The sequence below is a fragment of the Salvia splendens genome, chromosome 11, assembly GCF_004379255.2.
Source record: "Salvia splendens isolate huo1 chromosome 11, SspV2, whole genome shotgun sequence".
NCBI lineage: Eukaryota > Viridiplantae > Streptophyta > Magnoliopsida > Lamiales > Lamiaceae > Salvia > Salvia splendens.
The window spans coordinates 22,343,933-22,371,835 of NC_056042.1; the positions used below are offsets into that span (position 1 = coordinate 22,343,933).

Here is a 27,903-nt window from a genome sequence, read left to right on the forward strand (position 1 = left end):
AAATTAAGAAAGAGAAAAAAGTTACTCCCTCCGTCCCCTAATAGGAGTCGCTCTTTGACCGGGCACGAGTTTTAAGAAATGTAGAGAAAAGTTGGATAAAAAAGTTAGTGGAATGTGTGACCCATATTTTTATATTGGTTTTATTATAAAATGTGAGTGGAGCGAGTTAGTGAATGTGGGGCCTACTACCATTTATGGTAAAAATGAACAGTGACTCTTAATAGGGGACGACCCAAAATAGAGATTTGTGACTCTTATTCGGGGACGGAGGGAGTACTATATAGGAAAATGACTCACCCTAAAATAAAAAAAAATACTCTTACTCTTTTCTTCTCCACTGCCTCTGCTCTGTCTTCTTTCTCTCCAAGTACTGCAACCTAAGGCACTGCATTTTTTCCACCAAATATTAGTACTATTACACTTCTCTTTTGTCAAAAAGAGTAGGGTTTTAAAATTCATCTAATTTGACCTTAACACTAAACTCTTGCAGAAAAATTGCCCTTTGCATTTTAAGGTTTCTTGCTTTCTTTTCCTATTTAATTCCAATTTTCGTTTCTGCCTCTTCTTCTGCTCGTTTAGATGTGGTGAAGGTAGGAAATTAGGGCCATACCCTTTGCTTCTTGCTGTTGATTATGGTAGGGACGGACATTGTGCTGAAAAATATTTGGATTAATTTACTCCAATGATGGGTTTCTGTTGTGCCTGTAGTTGAGATAAAAGGAGGGGCGAAATGGAGGAGCATGAGTTGATCCTGGCATGCATAATTTCGGGGTCCCTTTTCTCTGTTCTTGGGGCTGCTTCCTTTTCTGTACTCTGGTTGGTCAATTGGCGGCCGTGGCGCATCTATAGGTGCCTCGCTTACCCCCTTTGGCACTCGATCTTGCATAGCGTCTTTCCTTTTGATCATGAACTGTATTAATGTGGAAGAACTGATGTGTTGCTTTTTTAGTTATGTGCCTATTGTAATTACATCTGGCTAGTCTGGTAGTGATATGAAGTAGTAGTAATAAGTTAGGGGATGCTGCTAACTATTGTTTTGTTATCCTCCACCTTTGAATTTTGGAAATGGGGGCTAATCTTGATTGCTAAATTCGATAATTTGGTTATATGGGTGATTGTGAGTTTCAATTTATCTTGGAATTGGAGCACAGCGAATCACTGAGTGTTAACATATCTGGAACTACTACTTTGATTCTTTAGTGCCAGTGCTGGAATAATTAGAACACTAACATAATAGAAGCTTTAGGTGGTTGGCATATTTGAGGTAGGATATAATTCTCTAAGTTACCATATTTCTAGTAGTTACAGCAGTTTCTCCGTATTGAGCTTTAAATCTCAGCCTATGCTAGTTCATGCTAGATAAAATTGTTTAGTTATCCGCAGGTAATTGTATTGACATTGGGAAGATATATGTTTAACTCATGTCTGATAGGAGAGGAAGAAATTAGGTATTGCAATATGCATCCAGTGTAGTTGGTATTCGACATACTAACATTCTAATACACCTCATTTTTTAAATTATCATATTATTATAAATTTGTTCCATATTTCTCTTACATGGTTTCTATGAATATAACCTTTTCACCAATCACCATACTTCCATAGACAAGCTCTTCTATGTGTTCTAATGCATGTAGCTTGAAATTATATTCTTTCCTCCTAAGTATTGTCTTCCCTCCGTCGTCTATTATTGATCAATTTTATTAAGTGGACAGCACTTTCTCCTTGCCATTATGTATGTGCTATATTCGAATCTATGATATATTAAAAAATTTGAGTGGTGTGTTGTCCATTATTTTCACTGATTCAGTTATCCTTGGTTTTAAAATTTTGCCATATCTTCAGTTTTTTTTTTCCGTTTACTTTGCTTTCTATATATATGGAGGTTTCGAAAAAGTTAAACAAGTATTGATGAACACTCGAAGAACTAGGCCTGTACTTTGACTGAGTTTCTCTTGGTTATTGCTTTTTCAGTTGGATATTTGCTAGAAAATGGCCGAATTTCCTCCATGGTCCTCAGCTAGGAATTTTGTGTGGCCTTCTTTCCCTGGGTTCATGGATAGTTGTTATTTCGCCAGTGGTGGTGCTTATTGTTTGGGGATGCTGGTTGATCGTGATACTCGGGAGAGATATAATTGGTTTAGCTGTTATAATGGCTGGAGTTGCTCTACTTTTGGCATTTTATTCTGTAATGCTCTGGTGGAGAACACAATGGCAAAGCTCAAGTATGTATATCCTACCTTGATTTGACTGGAAAGAGTTGGAAGCCTGTATTTACAAATTATTTTTTTCTTGAACTGATCATATGCCTGACAGATTATATATTGCTCTTTATCAAATCCTTGCTTTTTTTCTTTTTTTTCCTTTTTCTTTTTCTCTCTCAGTTATCTGTACGTCATCCAATGATTTTAGAGAATAGAACAAGAATAGTCTTTAGGTCCAATTCTTCCTACATCAACACATTCCCGATAATACAGATGAGAAGGGCATAGCTGATTTGCAGCTGCCATAATCTGTAGATATAACCTTATAAACAGTATTTGTTTATTCCTTTAATCAATTCACTTATGCCATCTTTGGCATGAAAATCATCCTCCAAACTATGATGTGAATTGTTCTTGAATATGGCAGTAGAAGGGTACATTCTGAGTATAGAAATACATATACGTCATGTGTAAGAGAAATTCAAAATGTGTCCCTTGTTGATAGATTGACTGGAAATAAGTTGTGCATACCATATTGCACGCTAATGCATATTGTCCTCATGACTATCTTCTGCAGGGGCTGTTGCAATTCTTCTTCTTCTGGCTGTTGGGTTGCTTTGTGCTTACGAGCTTTGTGGTGTATATGTTACTGCGGGCGCAAAGGCATCCGACCGGTATTCTCCTTCTGGTTTTTTCTTTGACGTCTCAGCAATTGCCCTAGCAATCAACATGCTTTTTATTTGTCGGATGGTTTTCAATGGTATGCCATAGTTTGTTATATATAGACCACAAAATGTTTATGTGAGTTTAGAAATATATTTATCTATTCGTATGTATCTGGCAGGCAATGGTCTAGACATAGACGAATATGTGAGAAGGGCATACAAATTTGCCTACTCGGACTGTATTGAAGTGGGTCCTGTGGCTTGCTTACCTGAACCGCCTGATCCCAATGAATTATACCCTAGACAATCAAGAAGGCAAGTTATCCTTTTAATTACTTGCACCAGTGTCATTGTGTTCTGCAGGGAAATATTTTCCTTCAAAATAATGGAACAGTCTTTTAAGGCAATTCTTCTTTGTAATATAACCTGCTCTTATGAGCTGCGAGATTTCTTCTTGCTTGAGTCCATTATGTAATGTATTATTATTATCTCAAGCTTCTCAACTTATGCAGCTCTATATGATCCGTGCAGGGCTCTACACCTTGGGCTTCTCTATTTTGGTTCCCTTGTGGTTCTGCTTGTATATTCCATCTTATATGGTTTAACAGCCAAGGAATCCCACTGGCTTGGTGCAATCACATCTGCTGCAGTAATTATCCTTGGTATATCCACTATAGACATGTGCAAAACTTTAAACCACTGTGCACTTTTTCTTTATTTTAATATGAAAGTTTGTATATCTCCTAGATTGGAATGTGGGCACATGCCTCTACGGATTTAAGCTTATTAAGAGTCGCGTTGCTGCTCTTTTTGTTGCTGGGGCTTCTCGGGTCTTCCTAATATGTTTTGGAATCCACTACTGGTTTGTTTCATCCTTTTGCTGAAGAAATTCTGTGGTTACCAAAAAACTTTTTCTTTTATCGAGTTTCTCATAGTTTAAACATTTTACAGGTATCTAGGACACTGTATTAGTTATGCAGTTGTGGCCTCTGTGCTTCTTGGAGCTGCTGTGTCTCGTCATTTGTGCATTTCGAACCCATCTGCTGCTAGAAGGGATGCTTTGGAGAGTACAGTTATTCGTCTTCGCGAAGGATTTCGTAAGAAAGAGCACAACTCCTCCTCCAGCTCATCTGAAGGTTGTGGTTCAAGTGTAAAACGCAGTAGTAGTGCTGATGCTGGTCACATTGGTAATGGAACTGTACCTAGCACCGGGGATCTTACTAGCTGGAATCATGTTGAAGGTATCCATAGTGAGAAGGACATTGATAGTGGGAGGCCTAGTTTTGTGTTACGTAGTACTTCTTGTCGTTCGGTCGTTCAAGAAACTGAAGTCGGGCCTTATGTTGACAAAAGTTTTGATCATAATGGGTCTTTGGTGGCTTGTTCTAGTAGTGGCATGGAAAGTCAGGGATGTGAGTCTAGTGCATCTAATTCTGTGAGTCAGGTGCTAGACTTAAGCTTAGCACTTGCTTTCCAAGAAAAGTTGAATGATCCGAGGATTACATCCCTCTTGAAAAAAAGAACAGGGCAGGGAGAGCTTGAACTAACAAATTTACTGCAAGATAAAGGACTTGATCCTAATTTTGCTGTGATGCTGAAAGAAAATGGACTGGATCCTATGATCCTTGCATTACTGCAAAGAAGTAGCTTGGATGCAGATAGGGATCACCGTGACAATACTAACATAGCTATGATGGACTCAAACAGTGTTGATAACATGCCATCTAATGAAATATCATTCTCGGAAGAGCTTAGATTACGTGGTCTGGAAAAATGGCTACAACTGTGCAGACTATTCTTGCACTATACAACTGGTACACCAGAGCGGTCGTGGCTTTTGTTCAGTTTTGTCTTTAGTATAGAGACCACTATTGTGGCCATTTACCGTCCAAACACAATCAACCTAATTAACTCTACACACCAACAGGTACAGCCTTCCTTTATAATTTATTGCAAACTTAGTGGTGTTTGTTATAACAGTTTAGCATTTATTGTCATGCTAAATCTTACCATGAGTCTGGTCTCATTTTCTGCAGTTTGAATTTGGTATAGCTGTGCTGTTGTTGTCTCCCGTTGTCTGGTCAATCATGGCCTTTCTTAGGTCACTTCAATCTGAAGAACTGTCTATGACATCCAAACCTAGAAAGGTAGTTCTGTTTATGTCTCTGGAAGCTTTTAAGCTAATTGATTATCTTATTATATTTTATTTTGAGTTCTAGACTTAGATGGATTGTATATATAATGTATTTATGTTCTGTTTTTCATCATGCTCTGTTAGAGAAATGAGATGAGGGAGGCTGACAGAGAATAGTAAGAACAGAAAGTATAATTGATATACAGGGAAACAAAATAGTAAATGATAATCCTCTTATGATGCCACTCCTCTGATGAGGCCGTACGATAAATTGCAGTCCTTATTCTAAACTCAAAACTTAACAATCCTCTCAAACCTAAAGGAAGCTATATATAAGACTCAACTAGAAGACTAAAGGACAACATTCATTCATTCATAAGATATAGCTAAAGAGACTCCATGATTTCCACGATCAAGTCTCCATAGAGACTTCATAAAGACACCATGATCCAGGCTGTTACTCTCCATAATCAACAACTTTCTAACTCACCAACGCATGATGCGTATCATGCTCGGTAATGTCTACCTTTATATAGGATTTATCATTAAATGATTTATCTACTTGAATTTGCGTTCACGCATACAACTTATGAAAAAATTGTTCATTTTCTTGGCTTCTTTCTCTTCAAGGTTGGATCAATGTATTCCCTCTGTTCCTTGTTAACAGATGCGCTTCTTTCGGCACGGAGATTAAGAATAGTGTGTTATGTGGATAGTGAATAAAGTAAGAGAGATGAAGAGAGAATAAAGTAAGAGAGAGGATTACTTTTTGCCAAAAATAGAAATGACTCAATTATCTTGGGACTTCCCAAAATAGAAAATTACTCAATTAACATGGAATGGAGGGAGTACTTTTCTAGTGTCTATAGTACATAAAATATATTTATAATTTTTTTTAGCTTCTCTTGATGTTTCTGCAACGTTGATTTTAGTAATATATTTTCTTTCATGTATTTGCAGTATGGCTTTGGTGCTTGGTTAGTAAGCACTTCTGTTGGATTGTTGCTTTCCTTCTTAAGGTGCATTTCGTTTACTCATGATTAGCATCTGAAACTACATTTCCATTCATTCCATTGTATACATAGTTAGATACTCATGACTGTATATATATCTGCAGCAAATCATCTGTTCTGTTGGGGTTATCTTTAACACTACCTTTGATGGTGGCTTGCCTATCAGTTGGTGTTCCAATATGGATTCAGAATGGTTACCAGTTTCGGATTTCTGGTGGCACTGATGCAGGTCATGCTGGAAATCATGTCATTAGAAGGAGAAAAGAGGTACAGCCTTTCCCTATTTTCTGGGCATTTTTTGCGGTTTGCCATTGGTTTTAAAAAATGTCGGTTCGCCTTCACATGTAGCTGATGAGTGCAGCCAAAGGTTCCTTTTTTGTCTCTTATAACACCAGGAAGTGCGTGGGTTATATTCATACATTGTCATCCCTGATGGCATATAATGACTGTATCTTCTATCAGTACTGGTCGTTTTGCAGTTTCAACTCTCGTTCTCTCTTTATATTCTATGTTTTTGTCTCTATTCTATCAACATAACTCAATGGGGTTCGGCTGTTTACTGTATACTAAAACTCACGCTTAATTTCTCAACCTTACATAATATATGTCCATAATACAATATTTGAGTTGCCCATTCTGGAGCTAATACTATTTTTGGCCAGGGTGTTATTCTTTTTATTTGCATGGCCTTATTTACTGGATCTCTATTATCACTTGGTTGGATTATTTCTGCAAAGCCATTGGATGACTTACGCTACAAGAGCTGGACTGGGGATCCAAAAAGTGTTTCGTCTCCCTATGCATCATCCTTGTATATTGGCTGGGCCATGGCATCTGCTATCGCATTGATAGTCACCGGTGTCTTGCCAATTGTATCATGGTTTGCAACCTATCGATTTTCTCTCTCCTCTGCTGTATGTATCGGGCTGTTTGCAGGTGAATTTTCTATTACTATTATATTGCTATTGATCTTTTTCTCTAAACTTCATTGGAGTTACTCTTACTTTGTGTCCTGTTTATGGGCTTAATATTGCCTTACATTACTAAGGATTGATCCCCTCCTCTTATAGCTGTCCTTGTATCATTTTGTGGGGCATCATATATGATGATTGTAACTTCGAGGATTGGCCAGATTCCGACAAAGGCTGACTTTCTTGCTGCTTTGCTTCCATTGATTTGCATTCCTGCTATCTTATCGCTATCCTCTGGCCTTCTCAAATGGTGCGTGATCTCATAGGCGTGAAATTCAGATGTTGCATTTCCCTATTATGGTTTTAAAAAAAGTTAGATTCATGGTCAGCGAGGGTAGTTGTTAAGAGTACTGACATATTCAGATGTATGCTCTCAGGAAAGATGACAGCTGGAAGCTTTCTCGTGGTGCTCACATATTTATAATTATTGGCTTAGTTCTGTTGTTTGGGGCAATTTCAGCGGTTACAGTTATAATTGAACCATGGACGGTGAGTAAACGTTATCATAAGAGTCATTTGTTTGATTGTTTCATTATATGCCACTGTTAGCTCATCTGATCTGATTATCTGTACTGATACAGATTGGGGCAGCATTCCTTTTAGTGGTTCTTCTTTTGGTCCTGGCAATTGGCGTGATTCACTACTGGGCTTCAAATAATTTTTACTTGACACGATTTCAGATGCTATTTGTTTGTTTCCTTGCGTTTCTTTTGGCTTTGGCTGCTTTTTTTGTGGGTTGGTTTCAAGGTAAAAATACATCTCATCCTTTTAATTTAAACCAATACCTGATCTGCTTAAATTTACTTAAGTAATTTTTTTCCTTTTATGTCAATGTCAGAATTAAACTTATATGCAATAATAAGTCCTTTTTTCAGATAAAGCTTTCGTCGGTGCATCTGTTGGTTACTTCTCATTTCTTTTCTTGTTGGCTGGAAGGGCACTGACTGTGAGTTGAATCATATTACTATAGCTTACTCTACCAACCAACATAATATAATTTTTTCCCCACGAGTACGTTATCTCATGTTTTATGTTTTTGATGGACTCTGCAGGTACTTCTTTCTCCCCCCATAGTGGTTTATTCTCCTAGGGTATTGCCTGTATATGTTTATGATGCTCATGCAGATTGTGGAAAAAATGTCAGGTTTGTCAATCTCTTGGGAATATCAAATTATTTATTTCTTCAGTTTGTGAGTAGCACTCTATTGACTGTGCTAGATATTTATGATTGATGCCATTCCCATACAGTGCTGCATTTCTCTTGCTTTATGGGATAGCACTGGCAATTGAAGGCTGGGGTGTTGTTGCCAGTTTGAAAATTTATCCACCTTTTGCTGGTGCTGCTGTATCTGCTATTACACTTGTTGTGGCCTTCGGATTTGCTGTGTCACGGTCATGCTTAACTCTTGAGGTTTGATTTCTATCTTGATATTACCATCTGTCATTTGAAATCTATAAGACACATAGATCTTCTCCATTAAGGACCATCCTGGAGCTGGTCTTAAATTTTCCATCATATGTATCATTTCTGTCTTGTGCTTCATTTTCCATTCCGAATTTTCATCTCTATTAGATGATGGAACATGCTGTTCACTTTCTGAGCAAGGAGACCGTAATACAGGCAATTGCTCGATCGGCAACAAAGGTGATTCCTTTCAGTTCTATTTTGTTCACAAAACAAGTATCCTCTACCCTCTCCCATTCAAAATAGGTTATGGAGTAGCTGGCCAAGTAGTTAAAGCCTAATTGCCTAAGGGGCTGTAATTCTATAATCAGCTTTGCTGGAAATTCATGTATGGTTCCTACATGCTCATTTTTATAATATTGTGCGCTTTGTTAGTTTCACCTGGAAGACGGTACTCTTGATCATCCAATTAATGTGTATGCTTTATTACATCTAATTATGCAGACAAGAAATGCTTTGTCCGGGACGTACTCCGCTCCTCAGAGGTCCGCCAGTTCAGCAGCACTTTTGGTTGGAGATCCTACTAGTGCAAGGGATAGGGCTGGAAACTTTGTGCTTCCCAGAGCAGACGTGATGAAGTTAAGAGATCGTTTAAGAAATGAAGAGCTGACTGCAGGATCATTCTACTCTAGATTGAAGTGTTGGAGGATATTGCAGAATGATGTTACCAGTGATGTAGGTCATCGGAGAGAGATGTGTGCTCATGCCAGAATACTTGCTCTTGAAGAAGCTATTGATACAGAATGGGTTTACATGTGGGATAGGTTCGGTGGGTATTTACTCCTTTTGCTTGGTTTGACGGCCAAGGCTGAAAGGGTGCAGGTATGAACTAATTGTGGTGGCATGGATTTATATTTTGTTTTTAGTACCTTCTGATAATTTTCTATACCATTTTTTTTAACCAGGATGAAGTTCGCTTAAGACTATTCCTGGATAGCATTGGTTTTTCAGATCTGAGTGCAAAAAAAATCAAGAAATGGATGCCTGAGGATCGTAGACAATTTGAAATTATACTGGAGAGGTTAGAAGAAAGTTGCGGGAACAAATTTTCACATGTTTTCCTTTGTTATCCTTATTTTACTTATGAATTCTTCTTATGTACTTCTAGCTATATAAGAGAAAAGGAGATGGAAGAGGAAGCTCTGGTGCAGAGACGCCAGGAGGAAGGAAGGGGCAAAGAAAGGAGAAAAGCCCTTTTGGAGAAGGAAGAGCGCAAATGGAAGGAGATTGAGGCTTCTCTCATATCATCTATTCCTAATGCTGGCAGTAGGGAGGCAGCAGCTATGGCTGCTGCCGTTCGTGCCGTAGGAGGTGATTCAGTACGTGATGACACATTTGCACGTGAAAGAGTAGCAAACATTGCCCGTCGAATACGCGCAACTCAGTTATCTCAACGTGCTCAGCAGGTTACTTTTGCCATTGCTAAAATTTAATCTATTACCTTTGAGTCATATGTCTCCTTTTATGCGGTGGTACTTACGTTCATAGTCTGAATTTCCATCTTGTTTCAGACCGGACTCAGTAGTGCTGTTTGTGTTGTTGATGATGAACCCACAACAAGCGGCAGACACTGCGGCCAGATTGATCCTACTTTATGTCAGACTCAGAGAGTCAGCTTTTCCTCGGCTGTGATGATCCAGCCTGATTCTGGGCCAGTATGTCTCTTGGGAACTGAATTCCAACGGAGAGTTTGTTGGGAAATTCTTGTAGCGGGTTCTGAACAAGGCATTGAGGCTGGACAAGTTGGCCTTCGGTTGATTACAAAAGGGGATAGACAGACTACTGTTGCAAAAGAGTGGAGTATAAGTTCATCTTGTATCGCAGATGGAAGGTCTGTCTGTATTCACGTCTTTACTAATCTCAACTTTCTTTCTCCTTTCTTGGCTACTGTTCCTGTTTTATTTTGTTCTGCTACTTATGGAAGCACCTATGTATTTTTCAAATCGTGTCCCAGGTGGCATATTATTACAATGACTATAGATGCTGATATAGGTGAAGCCACTTGCTTTATTGATGGTGGCTACGATGGCTATCAGACTGGACTTCCACTTAATATTGGAAACGGCATATGGCAGCAAGAAACAGATGTTTGGGTCGGTGTTAGGCCACCAACCGATATGGATGCATTTGGAAGGTCGGATAGTGAAGGTTCTGAATCCAAGATGCATGTAATGGATGTTTTTCTTTGGGGAAGGTGCTTAAGTGAAGATGAGATTGCTACCCTTCCAGCTGCCGTTGGTTCTGGAGATTACAACTTGATTGATAATCCTGATGACAACTGGCAGTGGGCTGATTCTCCTCCGAGGGTTGGCTTCTCTTCCAAATATCCTTATAAGCATAACATTTTCTTTTGCTACTGTTGAATAAAACCCTTTTCCCATTTACATAGGTTGAGGACTGGGAGAGCGATCCTGCTGAGGTTGATCTCTACGACAGAGACGAAGTGGATTGGGATGGACAGTATTCAAGTGGGAGGAAGAGGAGATCTGACAGGGAGGGGGTTAATGTAGATGTTGATTCATTTACCAGGAGGTTGAGGAAGCCGAGGATGGAGACTCAGGATGAAATCAATCAACGTATGCGCTCAGTAGAATTGGCTGTTAAAGAAGCCCTCTTGGCAAGAGGGGAAGTGAATTTTACTGATCAGGAGTTCCCTCCAAGTGATCGTTCGTTATTTCTAGATCCTGACAACCCTCCATCCAAGTTACAGGTAACCTTTTACTTGGCATTTCTTGGCTTTTTTTGCCGATTCATTTGCAGATCCGGTTTACCTAACTCGGCCTTGAGGTGTGCCACAGGTGGTTTCTGAATGGATGAGGCCTAAAGAAATAGTGAAAGAGAAGCATCTGGATTGTGCCCCGTGCTTATTTTCGGGAACAGCAAATCCTTCCGACGTTTGTCAGGTTCTTCCAATCTTGCATATTCTCCTCTCCATCACACCCTATAGCTCCTTGTTATGTAATTGCATTTTACTTACTGTTCGGTGTCTTAACTTGAACAACAGGGTCGGTTGGGTGATTGTTGGTTTCTGAGTGCGGTTGCTGTGCTGACTGAAGTTTCTCGAATATCAGAAGTCATTATTACACCAGACTTCAATGGCGAAGGAATTTATACAGTTCGCTTTTGCATCCAGGTAGGTTCATCTTCATCTATGCCAATTCTGTGGATGGAATTGTGATTGGCTATTAATTTCAATTTGTTCATATTAGGGGGAATGGGTTCCTGTTGTTGTGGATGATTGGATCCCGTGCGAATCACCTGGTAAGCCTGCATTTGCAACCAGCCGGAAGGGGAATGAATTGTGGGTCTCCATACTAGAAAAGGCATATGCTAAGCTTCACGGGTCGTACGAAGCATTGGAAGGCGGGCTCGTCCAGGACGCTCTTGTGGACCTTACGGGAGGTGCTGGCGAGGAGATTGACATGAGAAGTTCTCAATCTCAGATTGATCTTGCAAGTGGCAGATTATGGTCTCAACTACTGCGTTTCAAACTGGAGGGGTTTTTGCTTGGCGCTGGTAGCCCTTCAGGTTCAGACGTCCACATTTCGTCCTCTGGGATCGTGCAGGGGCACGCTTACTCTATTTTGCAGGTATATATGAATTGCCTTCGATACGTTACATGAGTTATCAAACTTGGAATATGTTGATCATATTTGTAATTTTGGTCAGATACGTGAAGTAGACGGCCATAAACTTGTCCAGATACGAAATCCTTGGGCGAATGAGGTTGAGTGGAATGGCCCTTGGTCCGATTCCTCGCCTGAATGGACAGATAGGATGAAGCACAAGCTCAAGCATACTCCACAGGTAAATTGAGATATTTCAGAAAATCTCGACTTGATGGATTTGTTTTGAAGTATCTGACACTGCGTGTTCGGGGATACAGGCGAAGGATGGTATATTTTGGATGTCGTGGCAAGATTTCCAAATCCATTTCAGATCAATATATGTGTGTCGTGTCTACCCACCTGAAATGCACTACCCTGTCCACAGCCAGTGGCGTGGTTATAGCGCCGGTGGATGCCAAGACTACGAAACGTGGCATCAAAACCCGCAGTTTAGATTGAGAGCTACCGGTGCTGCTGCATCGTTACCAATCCACGTGTTTATAACTCTAACTCAGGTATGAACTTACTGGTGCTTTTTTTGGATCGGTTATCACGGTGAACTCAAACCTGAGACCTTTGACATTAGGCATTCAGTGCTCTATAACACAGTCATTTTTCACGTGCTCATTTTGTTGTGATGATTAGCGAATGATGTCATATTTGTTTAGGGGGTGAGCTTCTCGAGGACAACAGCCGGTTTCAGGAATTACCAATCAAGCCATGATTCACAGATGTTCTACATCGGGATGAGGATTCTGATGACCCGTGGCTGCCGTGCTGCCTACAATATCTACATGCACGAATCAGTTGGCGGGACCGATTATGTGAATTCCCGAGAAATATCGTGTGAGATGGTCCTGGATCCAGACCCCAAGGGATACACCATAGTGCCGACAACAATCCACCCGGGAGAAGAAGCGCCCTTCGTGCTCTCAGTGTTCACGAAATCATCAATAACTCTCGAAGCATTATAGGAGTGAGGCGAGCTGGGTTCGGGAAGCAATCGAGCTTGCATGAAACATGCCTGCAATCATGAAGTTTATGAAGGATTGGATCGATCACATGGTAATTTTTCAGACTAGTCTCCATATTGTTCAAGTAATTTTAAAGCATCAAAATAAGCTGAAGTTTGGAGTGGTTGTAGTGAACAGGTGGGGCACAAGCATAGAGTGGAAGAAATGGGGTGAAAAGGTTGTACATGAGTTTAGGTGTTGTAAGAAAATTTGTAAATGAGAAAGGGTTGATAGGGATAGTGTTGGGATAAATAGGAATAGGTTTAGGTAGAGAAGAAGAAAAACTAGGGAGAGAGGATTAGCAAGATTGCTGTAGCAATAATAGCATGTTTGAAGCTCCAGCTCCAATTTTGTTGCTTCAGCACTCAATTGTATAAATATTCTTGTCTCATAATATTATGCCCTTTATTGCCTATTCTCCTTACCATACTAAAACTTAATTCTCCCTATTTCTTAAAAATAGAAACTTTGAAAATGACACGGATTTTCATGCAAAAGTAGTAAAGTAAGAGAGGTGAAAGAAAAAAATAGATAAAGTAAGAGAGATGAAGGGAAAAAGTAGTGGAATTAGTGTTAGTAAATTGTGGGATTAATTTTCTAAAATGGAAAGTTTCTATTTTCAAAAATGGACAAAAAATAAAGAATTTCTATTTTATGAAAACGGATGGGTATTATAAAAACTGATACTCCCTTTATCCCATAGAAATAAGTCATTTAGGGTTGATACAAGTTTTAATGCGTAATTAGTAAAGTGAGAGTGGAGAAAAAGTAGTTGAAATTGTGTAATGGATAGTGAGATTCCTAAATAATGATAAAATAAAAAGAAGAAGCTCACACTTTGAAATATAGTCTATTTTAATGGGTCGAATGGAGTATTATCTAAAAGCTCACACTTTAGAATATTTCCTCCATCCCACCATAAGCGTATTCCTTTTTGGAATTTCCACCTAAAGTGACTCATTTTATGCTTTAGCATAATATAATATAATTATAGTCACCGAGCCCGCCTGTGGATACCTTTGGTAATTATCAAAAAATTTAATATAATTATTATTTTTTTCTATTTTATTCTCTTTATTCCACTACTTTATTTGCTCTTGCATTTTAGACATCATTTTCTTAAATTATGTGTCCAAAAGAAATGTCTCACTTAGGGGTGGCGAAACGGGTTACCCGCGGGTACCGTACCCGATTTCAGTTAAATTTGTTGTCTCAATACCCACCCTGCAACATAAGGGGATTACCCGATACCCGTGTCGGGTTTCTCGTACCCGACATTGCGGGTACCCATACCCAATCCGAAACCGGTGCTTTTAACTTTAATCATGCAAAAAGTGCTTCGAACCAAAAGTTGAGTTCATAAAACTAATTTTATATTTATGCTTTAAGTTTTTGTTAGTACTTGCTGCATCAATGCAACTATGTAAGTCCTCTACTGGCATAATTTATACAAGTGGATGAATTTTGGGATTGTTGATGACTTGCTGCAATGTGATTTCAGTTTTTTTTCTTTTTTAATTTGCTTTTCAATCTTCACTTCATGCAAATTTTTCAACTATGAACTATTCAAAATAAGGTGATTTCTAATCTCTCTTGAAAATGTTTCAAAAGAACTCTTAGATTCTATGAAGTATTAAAAGACGGGTATTATTGGGACTAACGGGTATACCCACGTGGGTAACGATTATACCCGCTACCCGCAAAACTCTAAAATACACTACCCGATCCCACCCCGTTTCCCGTTATCATTGGGTAGCGGGTATCGGGTCGAGATGAGAATTACCCATTACTCGCTACCCATTTTGCCACCCCTAGTCTCACTTATGGTGGGACGGAAGAGTACTACTACATAAGACTTGAAACTATAATACTACCTTCTTTCACGTTCGAAATGAATTGGATCATCCATCCTAACTTGGCCAACCTGTTCATTGAATTACATCATTTCTTGCTCTTATTTTACTTACATGAGCATCTAAGAAGAGAAGATTATTCAACAGTCGAAATTGCAGCATCATGATACTTAAGAATTAGAGTGCTTATTATCTATCCCTTCATAAAATGAATCATACGTCGCAACTCGTGTCTTGGCATCAGGTAGCTCCAATTCGTTCATGAAACCCTTCGTCATCTTCAAGAAGCCATCCATGTGCAATACTTTCCACTCCTAGTGCAAAATCATACAATACAGCAAAGGGATTAAGGCTGTGGAAATTGACCACTGAATAACACTATATGATAAACTGGCTCAATTTCTTAGCTTTCTAGCATGCTTCATTCAAATGGATACTAGATAGGCATTCAAATGTTAAATGTACTAGTAGAAGATGGTACAATTCTCATGTTTCCACCAATATGAAGTATTGATGGAAACTTACTTCAAAATCCCAGGTTCCATATAAGTTCGGATCAGTCTTGTTTTCCCATACGTACGTGTAGGCTATCAGTTTCTCCATACCATCCTACCAAAATGAAGATATTCTCATTCATTTCAAACATGCTTATTACATACAAGCTGCACAAAGAGATTAAATGAATTGACATACCTTCACAATCACATCAACAGTTTCCCTTTCATACTCGAAATCCTCAAATTCATCCAGAATATGAAGTTCTGGAGGTGTGATGCCGAGCAGAACCTAAACCATATGTATCCAGTTACTAAAACTTCAAATTCTATAAATGCATTGCTTGTCAAGTTGTGTATGTCCTACAGATATAGTGTATACCAATTGTCGCAAACAAACATACTTTCTCAAACGACAGCCAAACACAGAAGTAGTCTCAGTTTGTGTGGAGTGCTCTCGGGTTCAAATCTATAATAGCTAACCGGAGAAGTGTTACCTTGGTTCGAATGCTCGTAGACATATTTTAACAATGTAATCCACAATTCCACATCATTGTACAAGATTAGAGGCAAAAGAAACCAAAAAAATTACTACTACTCATCATGAATGTGACAAAAGATATAGAATCAAACCCTGCCATCGACTTTCTTATCTTCAACAGGTATAATTGCAGGGTAAACACGTTCCTTGATACTAAACCGCTGGCTGCAAAACCACAACATCCAAATCAAAAAGAGGCAAAACTAACATCTCTTCTTTCTGCATCAACAAATCTAATCAATATTTATATTCCTTGAACATGTTTGGCGGAAAAATGTGTGATTCAGTTTATGCACAAGCATGAAATTGAACAGCACGGAAGCAGTAATTTGTTCAATTTTTTTGCGGTGAGGATCGTATAAGTAAGAGCTGTCAACAGTAACCTAGAATTACGCTGAATAGATTTGAATCACATAGCTGTTAATTAGTGAGGTGAAAGAGGAGTAATTGGTGTTTTATGTTGTGCACGATTCCAATTTTCCCAAGTTTTATACAAAAATGGGAACAGCGATTGAGAGAGAGAGAGAGAAACTGACTGGTTGGGAAGGACGGCAGGGGAAGAAGATGGAACTCGGCCTAAGAGGGCTCGAACGACGTCGTCAGCAAGAAGGCTGCCATAGACGAAGACATTAGAAATCGGAGCCGGAGCCGAAGCCATTCTCCCTCACTGCCACTCTTTCACCTTCAGAATCCTTATTAATCGATGCTTACATATACACCGTATAAACCATTCTTTTCACAGGCAAATGGAATCTTGAATAATAGAAACAACCAAAAAAAATGAGAAATGATACTCCATCAACCCTAAAAAAAATAACAAATTTATAAATATTATGTGTTTTATGTGCAATTGGTAAAATAAGAGAGAGAAAAAAATTATAGTGGAAAGAGGGTTAGTAGATTATGGGGTGAACATTAGAAATGATGTGTATGTTTATTACGACTCAACTACATTAGAACGATCCAATAAAACTTAACTACCGTGTAAAATTTCTACACAATTCCAATGTGCATATTTATCAATAGACCAAAATTACTAGTACTTCATCCTTTCAATAAAAATAAATTAACTTTATTATTTTAAATTGTCCTTAAAAATTTGACTACTTCTAAATAAAGAAACTTTTAAATAACTACACACTATCACTATATTTTTTCGGTCGTCCATAATCCACTAGCACTACTTTCACTATATTTTCATTCTTTTTATTTAATAAATTGCATATTAAAATTCATATTATTTTAAAATATAATTAATTTATGGGAGGGAGAAAGCATTATTACGGACAATTAAAAATCTACAAAATAACATAATTGGATCATGTCAACTGGTCGTTATGTCATTGATTCAGAGAAAATGATAACAGAGGTTATCCATGAGATTTTAATGTTCAAATTTAGCAACAATGACAAATAAAATAATAGAGAATTAGACACTGAAACTTGTACGAAATACTCATCATGTTTGTTAGTACACCTACTAGTATAATTTTTCCAGCGTTACATAATGGGATTTGGTGAGATACAAACTGAGATTTGGATACAGAAGGAGATCATAGGATTTGGATATGATATTGCAGGATTGGCATACTTATCTTCATTTTTAATTAGTTAGGATTTTATTAGATTTTATTGATTTAGTTTCTTAATTAATTAGGATTTGTTAGTTAGGATTTGATTAGATTTAACAGATTTAATTTCTTAATTAATTAGGATCTTCAAAGAAATCAATCATGAGTATTTTAAAGATATAGTTTATGACTCATTATCATATGAATATTTATCTAATATTCCCTCCGTCCCTTAATAATATGTACTCTTTCTTTTTTAGTCCGTCCCATAAGAATATGTATTTTTTAATTTTGAAAAGTCTTCTCTCTCCAATGAGGTGGGACTCATTCTCCACTAACAATACTTTATTTTCTTTTTCTCTCTACCTCTCTCCTAATTCACGAATTTTACATTGAAACTCGTGCTGAGATATTCATCTTTTCTTTTTAATTTGTTTCATTCTAGATGTACACATTCTATAATTAAAATATTCAATTACTTTTTCAAACTCTACTTTATACAAACAACTACTCCACCTAAAACTCAGTGTCACTAAAATATGTGGACATTTTAAATTGGACAAAAGGAGTATATTGCAATTATCCATCTAAGATAAAGATGTAAGATTCAATACCATAGGTCATGTTAAAATAATAAAATGCATATAGTATCGAATCCACAACTAAAACCAATCATACACCATTAGATCTTAAAATGAGTAGATGAGATTAAAGTTCATGGATTTTAATAAATAGTAGATAAAATATCAACAAAATGGTAAAATAGTCAACCGGGTATAACATACAATTTTCACGGTTTTTTATATCAATATAATGTAATACAAATATCAACACAGTGACATGAGAATTTCAACAAGTATCTAGAAATATCAACACAGTTTATTGATATTGTACATGCATTATGTTGAGAATTTTTGATGCATTTATTGATATAAAATTTGTTATCAACATATATGAAAATTGAAATAAAAATTATAAAATTTCATCATCCGGTCATCGTTGGAATATATGCAATTGAGATCTCGTTAGAATCCTTATGAAATTGCCTTTAATATGATATATTTTTACAAAAAAATAATTTAAATCGAGAGAATTACGTAAATTTCAAGTTTTGAGATGATTTTGAGGAAAGAGAAAGTTGTTAGTTTTAACTAGCATAGAATTGACCTATATGCTTTTTAAATTTATTTAATAATTTTTTTAATTTAAATATAATTCACTAATTAGTTAGAAATTAATTACAATCCTCATTCCATAAACCAAATAGTATTACACAAATTCAATAATAAATAATGTAATATTACTCAGCCCAGAGAGATCAATCATTTGAACGGTTATAATATAGACCACATCCTCACGTGTGAGTATTGATTGGCTTGCAGTTTTGTTCTCATTCATTCTCTTATATTGAGTGCGTAATCTTATTAGTTATTACTATAAATTAATCTTATTAGTTATTATTATAAATTAGTCTCACTTTAACGCGAACCTATATATTGAGTGCATATTATAATCATATACTTTAAGCACATCTTGTGCTCTACTCATTGAATTTGTGGACAAAGCCTTTACTCTCAAGAATACAACAAATACTAACATCACATATGTCATGTATCGCATTTGGAGATCTGAATAAGAGAGCCAACAAAACTGCAATTGTTTATACCACGAAGTACTCAATTAATCTTGTTTTTTTTTCTTTTTAAGTGCCAAAATGGCATGATATTTCTCCAACATGACTAAAAAACGAGGCAATCAAGGCGCGATTCTCTGTGGGTCGCGGGGGAAAAGTGATGTTTTTCGAATGTTGTTGAGCGCACAGAATAGCATGACCACGCGCTCCAACCCAACTCCAAATCCTCCGTGAGTTGGCGCCCCGTACCTGCATATACAAAAACAGATATGTTAAACATGATTTCAACACATAATAATTTGAAAAGAATTCATGCGTGCAGTGTATATGTTGTATAGCTTTTCCTAATATGGATGAGTAGTAACAGTAAACAAGAAGATCCAGAAGTATGCATCAATCGGAATCTCATACTCCAATACAAGTCTAGAATGCATATCCAGACACTATCAGTTCCTACATGTTGCATAGAAAAGTGGGCACACAAGGTGTACCGAGAGATGGGCTCTCACCAACCACAACCTCATGTAAACATAACATAAGTCTCTGTTTATTTAACTTTCTAATCATGGGAATATGAAAATCTGTATCAAACAAGAAAATAAAGGGAGATAAGGAAGTGAACCTAAAGGCATCAATGTATGTCGATATAGTGCTGACATCAATCCCACATGCTTGCGCACGCTCTGTCAGTAACTCAGGCACGTGAATACGCTGAGCTCCAGATATGATTTCCTCACCTACCAATAAAACAAGAACAAGATTTAGGTGACAGATCCAAGTATACCAATGATAGTTTCTAATCCACTGTGAAGGGAGGAAATTTGACACATTTATTTAAGCTAACAAAAATCACACAAATTTTCCCTATTTTCCCAGCAAGTATGATAGATAAAGTAAAATTATACTCCTCCGCCAACAAACTATTTGCCGAATTCTGGTTTTAATGATTTTGTTGGCTTAGTTGGTAGAAAGTATTGAGAGTTGAGTAAGGGCACTTAGTTGGCAGAATGTGTTATAAGTGGGCCGACCAGAGGCATATTTTGTGAATAAAGAAAGTTAAAGGTTATGTGTATATTACTAAGGAGTGTGATCAAATGCATAGCTAGAGACCAAATCTCAACCATTAGATCAAAAAATGGAATGATGAGACTGGATGGATTTTGAAAACATGGAGTTCACTATAATGACATTTTGGTTCACTCCGTGTTTTTAAATCCGTGTTATGAACTAAAACGCCTTTATAGTGAACTAAAAAACTCTTACAATGAAAACGTGTTTCAGGCTCTAGTTATGCATTTAAGTAGTGGTTGCCCTATATCACTACTCTATTACAATTAATAGATGTGGCAAATCTTTTGTCAACAGACCAAAAAGGAAATTGTGGCATGTAGGTGGTGGACAGAGGGAGTAGATATTAGGAAGTGCTCCCAGCTACAAAGAGAATTATTTTCCGAAATTCTTCTAATATTTGTTTGAATACATGAAAGCAAACATTTTCTACACTTACCCCTAATGAAGACATCAAACGAGTTGCTATACTTTGGATTATCATAGCATGGCATGGTATAGAATGGTCGAACAGCCAGAGGATAGCGATGAAGTATGTAGAACTCAGTACCATACCTAAAATTGAAAGTGTCCATAAAAAGCATAAATTAACATGTGATAAAGATGGGTAAACTAACATGTGAGAAAAAATAAATGAAATAGAACAATAGCAAGCAGTTTACTTCTCAAGAACAAGTTGGCCAAGCTTCCGTTCCGTCTCTGTGTTGAGATCTCCAAAAGGATCAACTTCTATGCCAGCCTCCTACATTTGGATAAGTTATCCAGTTAAAGAAAAATGTGTGAATTTACGAAAACATGATATAATTATACATGCAAACTTAGCATATTTCTTCCATTTTCTTGTATCCATATTCCATATGTTAATTCACTCTGCCAACTTCTTGAATCAATGCTCTTAATGCAATAAGTTAATTACTATGTAGATGTATGGAGCTCATACATATCATGCTACATTTTACCAGTTTAGTTCTCATTGAATATATCATGTTATACATTTTCCAGTTTAGTTTATTATTCTGTGTTTTACTATACCGAGATGCAGCTCGCAAGCACTTAATCTTGTTTCATCTCATCGGTTAAATTAACAAAAGTTGAGAACTATACTTCTAAAGTAAAGGAGAAAGTCCAACTTGTATAGTTAACGGTCAATGAGGATCCCTTAAAGTATATCATTACCGAAGTTTATATGCAAACTTAGAAGACTATTTTACATTTGACTTGACATCTTACCTTAAGCATTTGCACCCCCTCTTCAAATGTAAGTCTTAAGGTCTTCCGTAGATACTGCAAATTCAAGTTCAATAATGAGCATTCCCAAATTATTGATGAGTACAGCATTTACTCAAACAGAGACGAATACAAAGAGAGAACCTTCAGCTTTTCAAATGGGTATTGCTTGTTGATGGCTTCAAGTTCTTTAGCACATTTCTCATTCAAGGTGTCAAACATTTTCACAAATAAGCCATCGACAATGTCCATCACCTGCGTGATCAAGTCTAGGTTACTACTGGCCTATAAGTAATCTACAAGCAACCAAAACATTTAGAGTTAATATAGTACCTCTGAATAGTGCTTCTTAATCCTCATCTCAACATCAAGACCAATGAACTCACACAGATGTCGATGAGTAAAAGAATCTTCAGCTCTGTATACTGCGCCAATTTCAAACACGCGGTTAAAACCACCACAAATGGCCATCTGTTTGTGAAGCTGGGGTGACTGTGCCAAGCATGCAGGCGTTCCTTTGTAATCCAATCTGAAGACAGCAGCACCGCCTTCACTAGAACCCGCAATCAGTTTAGGTGTGTGGATCCCACGGAAACCTTTGGATAATAAAAATTGCCTAAATATCTGCACCAGAGAGTAATAATTTGTCAGCATATACAGAAGATGATCGGGGCTGCTGCATACAAAAACTGAAAACATGAGCAGCACAACTGCAAAAGGTTAATCATCCACGAACACAAGATGCCATAAAGAACATGAACAAGAGAAAAAACCTAACCAAAACATTTCCAATATCTAAATGACTGCATAATACATAATGATCATTTACAAAAATGGGTAACTCGAACTATGCTTACCTCCTCAACTTGGCACTGGACTTCAAATATTCCTTGATTCGCAGGAGTGCGCAAGTCAAGGACCCTGTAATTCAGGCGAGTGTCCTGATTTACACGAACAAGTTGCTCGCCCGCCTGCATATAAAATGCAAAAGTTTTGGCACAAGTTTTTGAGCAAAAGAACAAGACACGTATGTCTTTATGCTTTAAACGCAGCTCGAATGCTCGATACCTGCAGAGCCTTTTCAATTTCAGCCTCGCTTCTAGTTGCGTCTTCAATATTGATAGGCAGTATAGGAACAGCCTTGTTAACACAATAAAGCTTCCTCACTTGAATTTCCACCTATAAAAGTAAAACACAGCATAACTTCACTCAACATAGCAAGCAGCGGAGAAAATAATTTCTTAACTACAGATCTATAATTTTGCCTAAATATCTAAAATCAGATCTAAGCTCTACAGTTTTGCTTAACCCTAGAAAGAAAAAACGAGAGAGTCACCACCATAGGTCGTTATCCTAAACCCTAGCCATGATGAAATCAATTCCACTTGCTTCAAATTCCGAATCCAATTTAATTAATTCGACCAATAGTGACGATTACCAATCAGGAGAGGGATTACATTGGAAGCATACCTGCTGAGAGGCGCCTGTAATTGGTTGAGACGGCACGGAGACGATCCCTTCGATGTCAACAATGCTCTCACGGCTCAATCCGGTGGCGAACTTCACCATCTGCGGGCTGACTAAATCCGGTGCGACGGTTAAGACGCACTGCACGGTGAAGCACTCCTCCCTGACGACGAGGAACGCCATCTTTTTCCCGACGGCGCGAATCGCCTGCGCGTGGCCTTGGATGAGCACGGATTTGTCCTTGAGGTCTTCGGTCAAATCCTTGACCGGCGTCCAGACTGCGGCCGGTAGCTCCTTGGATTGGAGGTCGTTGAGAGGGATTTCTCCGTAGTTGGCGGCCAGGGGGTCGTCGGCGGAGATGGAGAGGTTGGCGGTGGCTGCTGCAGCAGATGCGGCGGCGGCTTCTTGGCGCTTCCGCTGGCGCTCCAGCTTTGCGAGCTCCTTCTTCGAAGGCTTCTTCTCGCCGGACTCTTCGGCAGCGGTGTTCATGGGCTCTTCAGACGACATCTTAGAGAGAGAGAGTGATTATGGTGGAAGAGAGAATATGGAAAAGCGACTTTGATTTGGCTCGCAGCAGCCGACTCCGAGGTTTTCAGTCTCACTCTATACTTGGCTTTTAGAAGAAGACTTCACTTTCTCAATTAGATACCCTAAAATTGGTCGAGATATCTTATTCTAAAATCTATACGACACATTATTCCTTTTTTACTTCATCCATCCGTGATTAAATGTGGCACATTTAATAGCAGGAATTGTAAAAAATTATTTGACTTTATGTAAAAAATTATTTGACTTTGTGTAAAAAAAAGTTAGTAGAATGTAGGGCCTATTTTTCATAGATGACTTTTATAATTAAATGTGAGTGAAATGAGTTAGTGGAATGTAGGGTCCACCTACCAAATATAATACAAGTAAAATGATCATTTATTGGCAAACGGACGAAAAAGAAAAGTAGAACATTTAATGACGGATGGATGGAGTACTTCTTTTAGTACTTAAATGAGAAATGCTCAACTTAAAATACAACATAGCAAATAACAATACTAATTTATACATATATAGAATTGAATTTTTGGCATAAAAATAATAAAAACATTATTATGTAAACTATAATAAAGTTAGGACAGGTGCGCTTTGACTCAGGTAGTGCAGAGTTCCCAAGGACACGGCAAAGTTGGTCGATTTTGTGCGCCCTGTGCGATAAGTTTGGCTAGTGCACAGGCCGTTTTGAGCTCTCGGGCATCCGAGCGAAGGTAGCACGCTTGCTGGTCGCGACTCTAGGCGAAGTCATGCACTGTCCTTGACTTTCGTTGGTTTCACACCTTAATAGTGAAATTAAGATACATATGTAACTCCAACAACGTATGAAATCATCAAAACTAATAAATGAAAGAAATTTAAAGATTATGTATCTATCTATACATATATAAAATGGAAGTTTTGAGAAAATTAACAAAAATGCCATTGTAATTAAATTTAAATATATATAATAACTTTTGATCATTATTAAGTGAAGATATTACAAAAATATGAAAAACCAAGAGGCTCCAATTGAACATGAAACGTATGTGGGCTCGGACCCACTTTTATTAATTTTTTACTCCTTGCTCTTTGACAAGAGCACAATACCCACATCCATGCTCTTTCGCAAGAGCATGCTCAAGGGTCTCATCATTCTATTATTCAATTTAAATACTTCAATTACTAAAATATTTTCACAATATTAAAATGAATTAAAAATACCCGAAATACGATTACAAATTACTAAAAAAATAAAAAGTATATAATTAAAATCATAAAAATAAATATTACATAATTAAAATCCTAAAAATTAAAAATTACATAATTAAATTCATAAAATAAAATTAAAAAACCCACTACTCGTGGCCGAATTTCTCCCAAATGTGTTGGATTATGTCTTCTTGTAGCTCAATGTGGGTTTTGGTATCGCACATTGTGTGTCTTCTTTCGATCCTCTCGCGCACCGTCGTATGCACACCTCGGTGTGTGAGAGTGCTTGCGGTTGAGCTTCCGGCTTCTTCCTCGTCGGAAAAGTTAGTCGCCCTTGGTCCTTCGTCAGCTATAATCATGTTGTGCAAGATAATACACATGTACATGATGTCGGAAATATTCTTAATGTACCACAGCCGAGCCGGGGTCTTCACAATGTTGAATCGGGCTTGACGGACCCCAAAAGCTCTTTCGACGTCTTTCTGAGCAGCCTCTTGACGCTGCGCATAAAGAACCCGTTTTGGGTCTTGCGGTATGTTGAGCGTCTTCACGAAAGTCAGCCACTTTGGGTAAATACCATTGGCGAGATAGTACCTCATGCGATATGGATTTTCGTTGACGGTGAAGTTGATGACCGGTGCTACACCATTCATCATTGAAGAGGGGTGAAGAATAGAGCACGTTCAAGTCGTTGTTGGATCCGACCACACCGAAATATGCATGCCAAATCCATAGGCGGTAGTCGGCGACCGCTTCAAGGATAAGCGTTGGATCGTCGCCTTTGTGGCCGCTTAAGTGTTGCCCCCTCCAAGCATTCGGACAATTCTTCCACCTCCAATGCATGCAGTCAATGCTCCTAAAATACACAAAAAAATGTAGAGAGTTGAGAGATAACAAAGAAAAACCCACTAGGCACCGACGAAATTGATTGAACTCCAACAATCCAGCAATACAATGCTCCTAAAATACACACTAAAATGTAGAAAGCTTAAAAGATAAAGAGAGAATGTTTTTTATTAATATATAATTCATCTACAACTCTGTACCTTTTATGACCACAAAATAAGAACACGGAAGGTCATGAAATTAATACACTATAAACAAAAATTAAATGAATGAAGGTTACTTGAAGTGAAAAGCCAAAGGATACTCCCTCCGTCCTATTACAAGTGATGAATTTCTTTTGAACACGAGAATTTAGAAAATGATATGTATTGAATTAAAGTGGAGAGAGTAAAGTATGAGAGATGAAAAAGTAAGAGATAATAAAGTAAGAAATAGAGAATAAATTAAGCGAAGGTTGAAGTTTTATTTTTTTGCTAAAAAGGAAATTGATCACTTGTGGTGGGATAACTTAAAATAGAAAGTTGATCACTTATGGTGGGACGGAAAAAGTAAAGTATGAGAGAGGAAAAAGTAAGAGAGATAAAGAGAGAATAGTAAGAAAGATGGAATAAAGTAAGATGGTTGAAGTTTTGTTTTTAACTAAAAAAGGAAAGTAATCACTTGTGGTAGGACAACTCATAATGGAAAGTTGATCACTTATGGTGGGACGGAGGGAGTATGTAAATAGAAGTGATAAAGTATTTAGCAAAAATGTATTCTTTCTACTAGGCAATTTCATAACTTATAAAAGTACTTAATTAAATAATAACTTTTGCATATTTATCAATCGTCTCGTGCATTTAAAATTCTGATTAAATTTGTCATTTGAGTCATACTTTTTTGTTATGAGATTTAGCATTGTTCTATATTATGATGGTTGATTTTAGATATTTATTATGTAACCCGTAAATACATAATAATGAAAAGTACAAAAGTCACAACAAATTTCATCAAAATTGTAATTGCATAGGAGAATTGAAAAATGTACTGTGATCTAAGAGTATCCACTATGGTGCGGCCGCGGCGATAGCCGCGTGTGGGGGCGGTGGGCGGGCGGGTTATAGTGCGGAAGTTGTCCGCCCATGGGTCGGACGCGGATTGGGGGCAAGGCGACGGCTGACGACGGATAGGCGGGCTTGGGGCGAGGACGCGCCGGGGAGGAATTAGCCGCGCCTATAGGCGCGGCGACCATAGTGTTGGACATCCGCCGCGGCCAAGACATTTTCGAATTTTTTTTATTCGTTGTATAATTTTACCCGTTTGCAATACAACGAATATTCAGCCCTAATTACCTCTTTTTCTAATTATTTACACTGCAATTATTTTAATTATACCTAAATGAAACTAAAAATATTTTAAAATGAAAATTAATTATAAAATTTGGGGGCTATTGCAAGTGTCCACCATAGTGGCGGAAATAAAATTTTGGGGCTGTGGACAACTAAATTGGGGCGGGGCTATTGGAGGTGTCCGCCTTATAGTGGACACCCTAACTAGCAATTTTTATAAATTATGAGATTGACCAGAAATCAACCAAAAGTTACTCCCTCCGTCCGCAAAATGTTGTCCATGTTTGACTCGGCACGGGTTTTAAGAAAAGTGAAGAAAAGTGAGTGAAAAAAGTTAGTGGAATGTAGACCCCACATTTATATATTAGTTGTATAATAAAATATGAGTGTAATGAGTTCGTGGAAAGTTGAGTCCATTTACCAAAAATGGAAAAAAAAAAAGCAAAGTGAACAACCTTTCACGGCGGACCGAAATAGCAAAACTGGACAACATTGTATGGACGAAGGGAGTATAATTTATCTAACAATTTTCCATTCATCTAATATCAACATTTGTGTATCATAAGTCAAAACGTCAAAAGACACAAAAATATGAAGTGATTATTATTTTCCATTCCTAAATGCCTACTCAAAATCTTTTCAGTCGTAATGAGGGAAATTTCATGGATGTTTTCAGTTTTTACAAAACCCTTTGTTATGATTATGATGTGTGACAAATGGTTAGGCTAAAGTGTAGCTTCCTGATGCCACTTGCAAGTTTAAATAAATCAGTCAAAGACTAAGATACATCAGTCAAGTTTAGACTTTTTTCATTTAATAGGAATTTCTGTAACCGACCTACATGAGTAAAATATAGGGGGGAAATTTAAAAACTTAGTTTGATAAATATGTATGTATAAAATCACACTTTAACTAAACTATGAGTAGTGAATTTTGTCACATTAAGCTCATTCTGATCCATGTTTTGAATATAATATGTGGTTTAAGTAGAGTCTTGAATTTGTCCTTCACTCCCATCTTCTTTCAGCTTCTTCAATCTTTATTACTCCTAATATTAAGATTTTGAAGATA

At 37.5% G+C, this 27,903-nt stretch overlaps 3 protein-coding genes across 5 annotated transcripts; 1 reads left to right on the forward strand and 2 right to left on the reverse strand.

Moving 5' to 3' along the window:
- The first annotated feature begins 330 nt into the window (after positions 1-330).
- On the forward strand, positions 331-13,488 carry LOC121756570 (calpain-type cysteine protease DEK1-like). Of its 3 annotated transcripts, none has more exons than XM_042152139.1 (31): positions 331-635; positions 709-849; positions 1,975-2,225; positions 2,782-2,964; positions 3,049-3,184; positions 3,401-3,531; positions 3,617-3,731; positions 3,821-4,796; positions 4,906-5,016; positions 5,964-6,022; positions 6,121-6,283; positions 6,679-6,952; positions 7,087-7,237; positions 7,365-7,476; positions 7,569-7,734; positions 7,863-7,933; positions 8,040-8,131; positions 8,236-8,398; positions 8,561-8,632; positions 8,897-9,274; positions 9,358-9,473; positions 9,561-9,858; positions 9,964-10,283; positions 10,407-10,758; positions 10,842-11,162; positions 11,251-11,355; positions 11,457-11,585; positions 11,662-12,042; positions 12,122-12,259; positions 12,339-12,575; positions 12,729-13,488. In XM_042152139.1, exons 2-31 carry the CDS (start codon positions 731-733, stop codon positions 13,032-13,034), a joined length of 6,426 nt encoding a protein of 2,141 aa, XP_042008073.1. In that variant the 5' UTR covers positions 331-635; positions 709-730; the 3' UTR covers positions 13,035-13,488. The 3 variants fall into 3 exon arrangements, with proteins under 3 accessions (XP_042008073.1, XP_042008074.1, XP_042008075.1); XM_042152140.1 differs by having other exon boundaries at positions 8,609-8,632; XM_042152141.1 differs by lacking the exon at positions 8,561-8,632.
- A 1,441-nt stretch (positions 13,489-14,929) lies between these two features.
- Positions 14,930-16,714, reverse strand: LOC121753691 (AIG2-like protein D). The gene is made up of 5 exons (XM_042148929.1): positions 16,498-16,714; positions 16,054-16,126; positions 15,620-15,712; positions 15,452-15,535; positions 14,930-15,240 (listed from the first exon to the last, which is right to left on the reverse strand). The coding sequence occupies exons 1-5, from the start codon at positions 16,617-16,619 to the stop codon at positions 15,097-15,099; spliced, it is 516 nt and encodes a 171-aa protein (XP_042004863.1). The 5' UTR covers positions 16,620-16,714; the 3' UTR covers positions 14,930-15,096.
- A 2,370-nt stretch (positions 16,715-19,084) lies between these two features.
- Positions 19,085-23,576, reverse strand: LOC121753738 (aspartate--tRNA ligase 2, cytoplasmic-like). The gene is made up of 10 exons (XM_042148986.1): positions 22,931-23,576; positions 22,529-22,639; positions 22,318-22,431; positions 21,794-22,084; positions 21,605-21,715; positions 21,464-21,517; positions 20,896-20,975; positions 20,673-20,788; positions 19,788-19,902; positions 19,085-19,414 (listed from the first exon to the last, which is right to left on the reverse strand). The coding sequence occupies exons 1-10, from the start codon at positions 23,432-23,434 to the stop codon at positions 19,288-19,290; spliced, it is 1,623 nt and encodes a 540-aa protein (XP_042004920.1). The 5' UTR covers positions 23,435-23,576; the 3' UTR covers positions 19,085-19,287.
- Between the last annotated feature and the right edge of the window lie 4,327 nt (positions 23,577-27,903).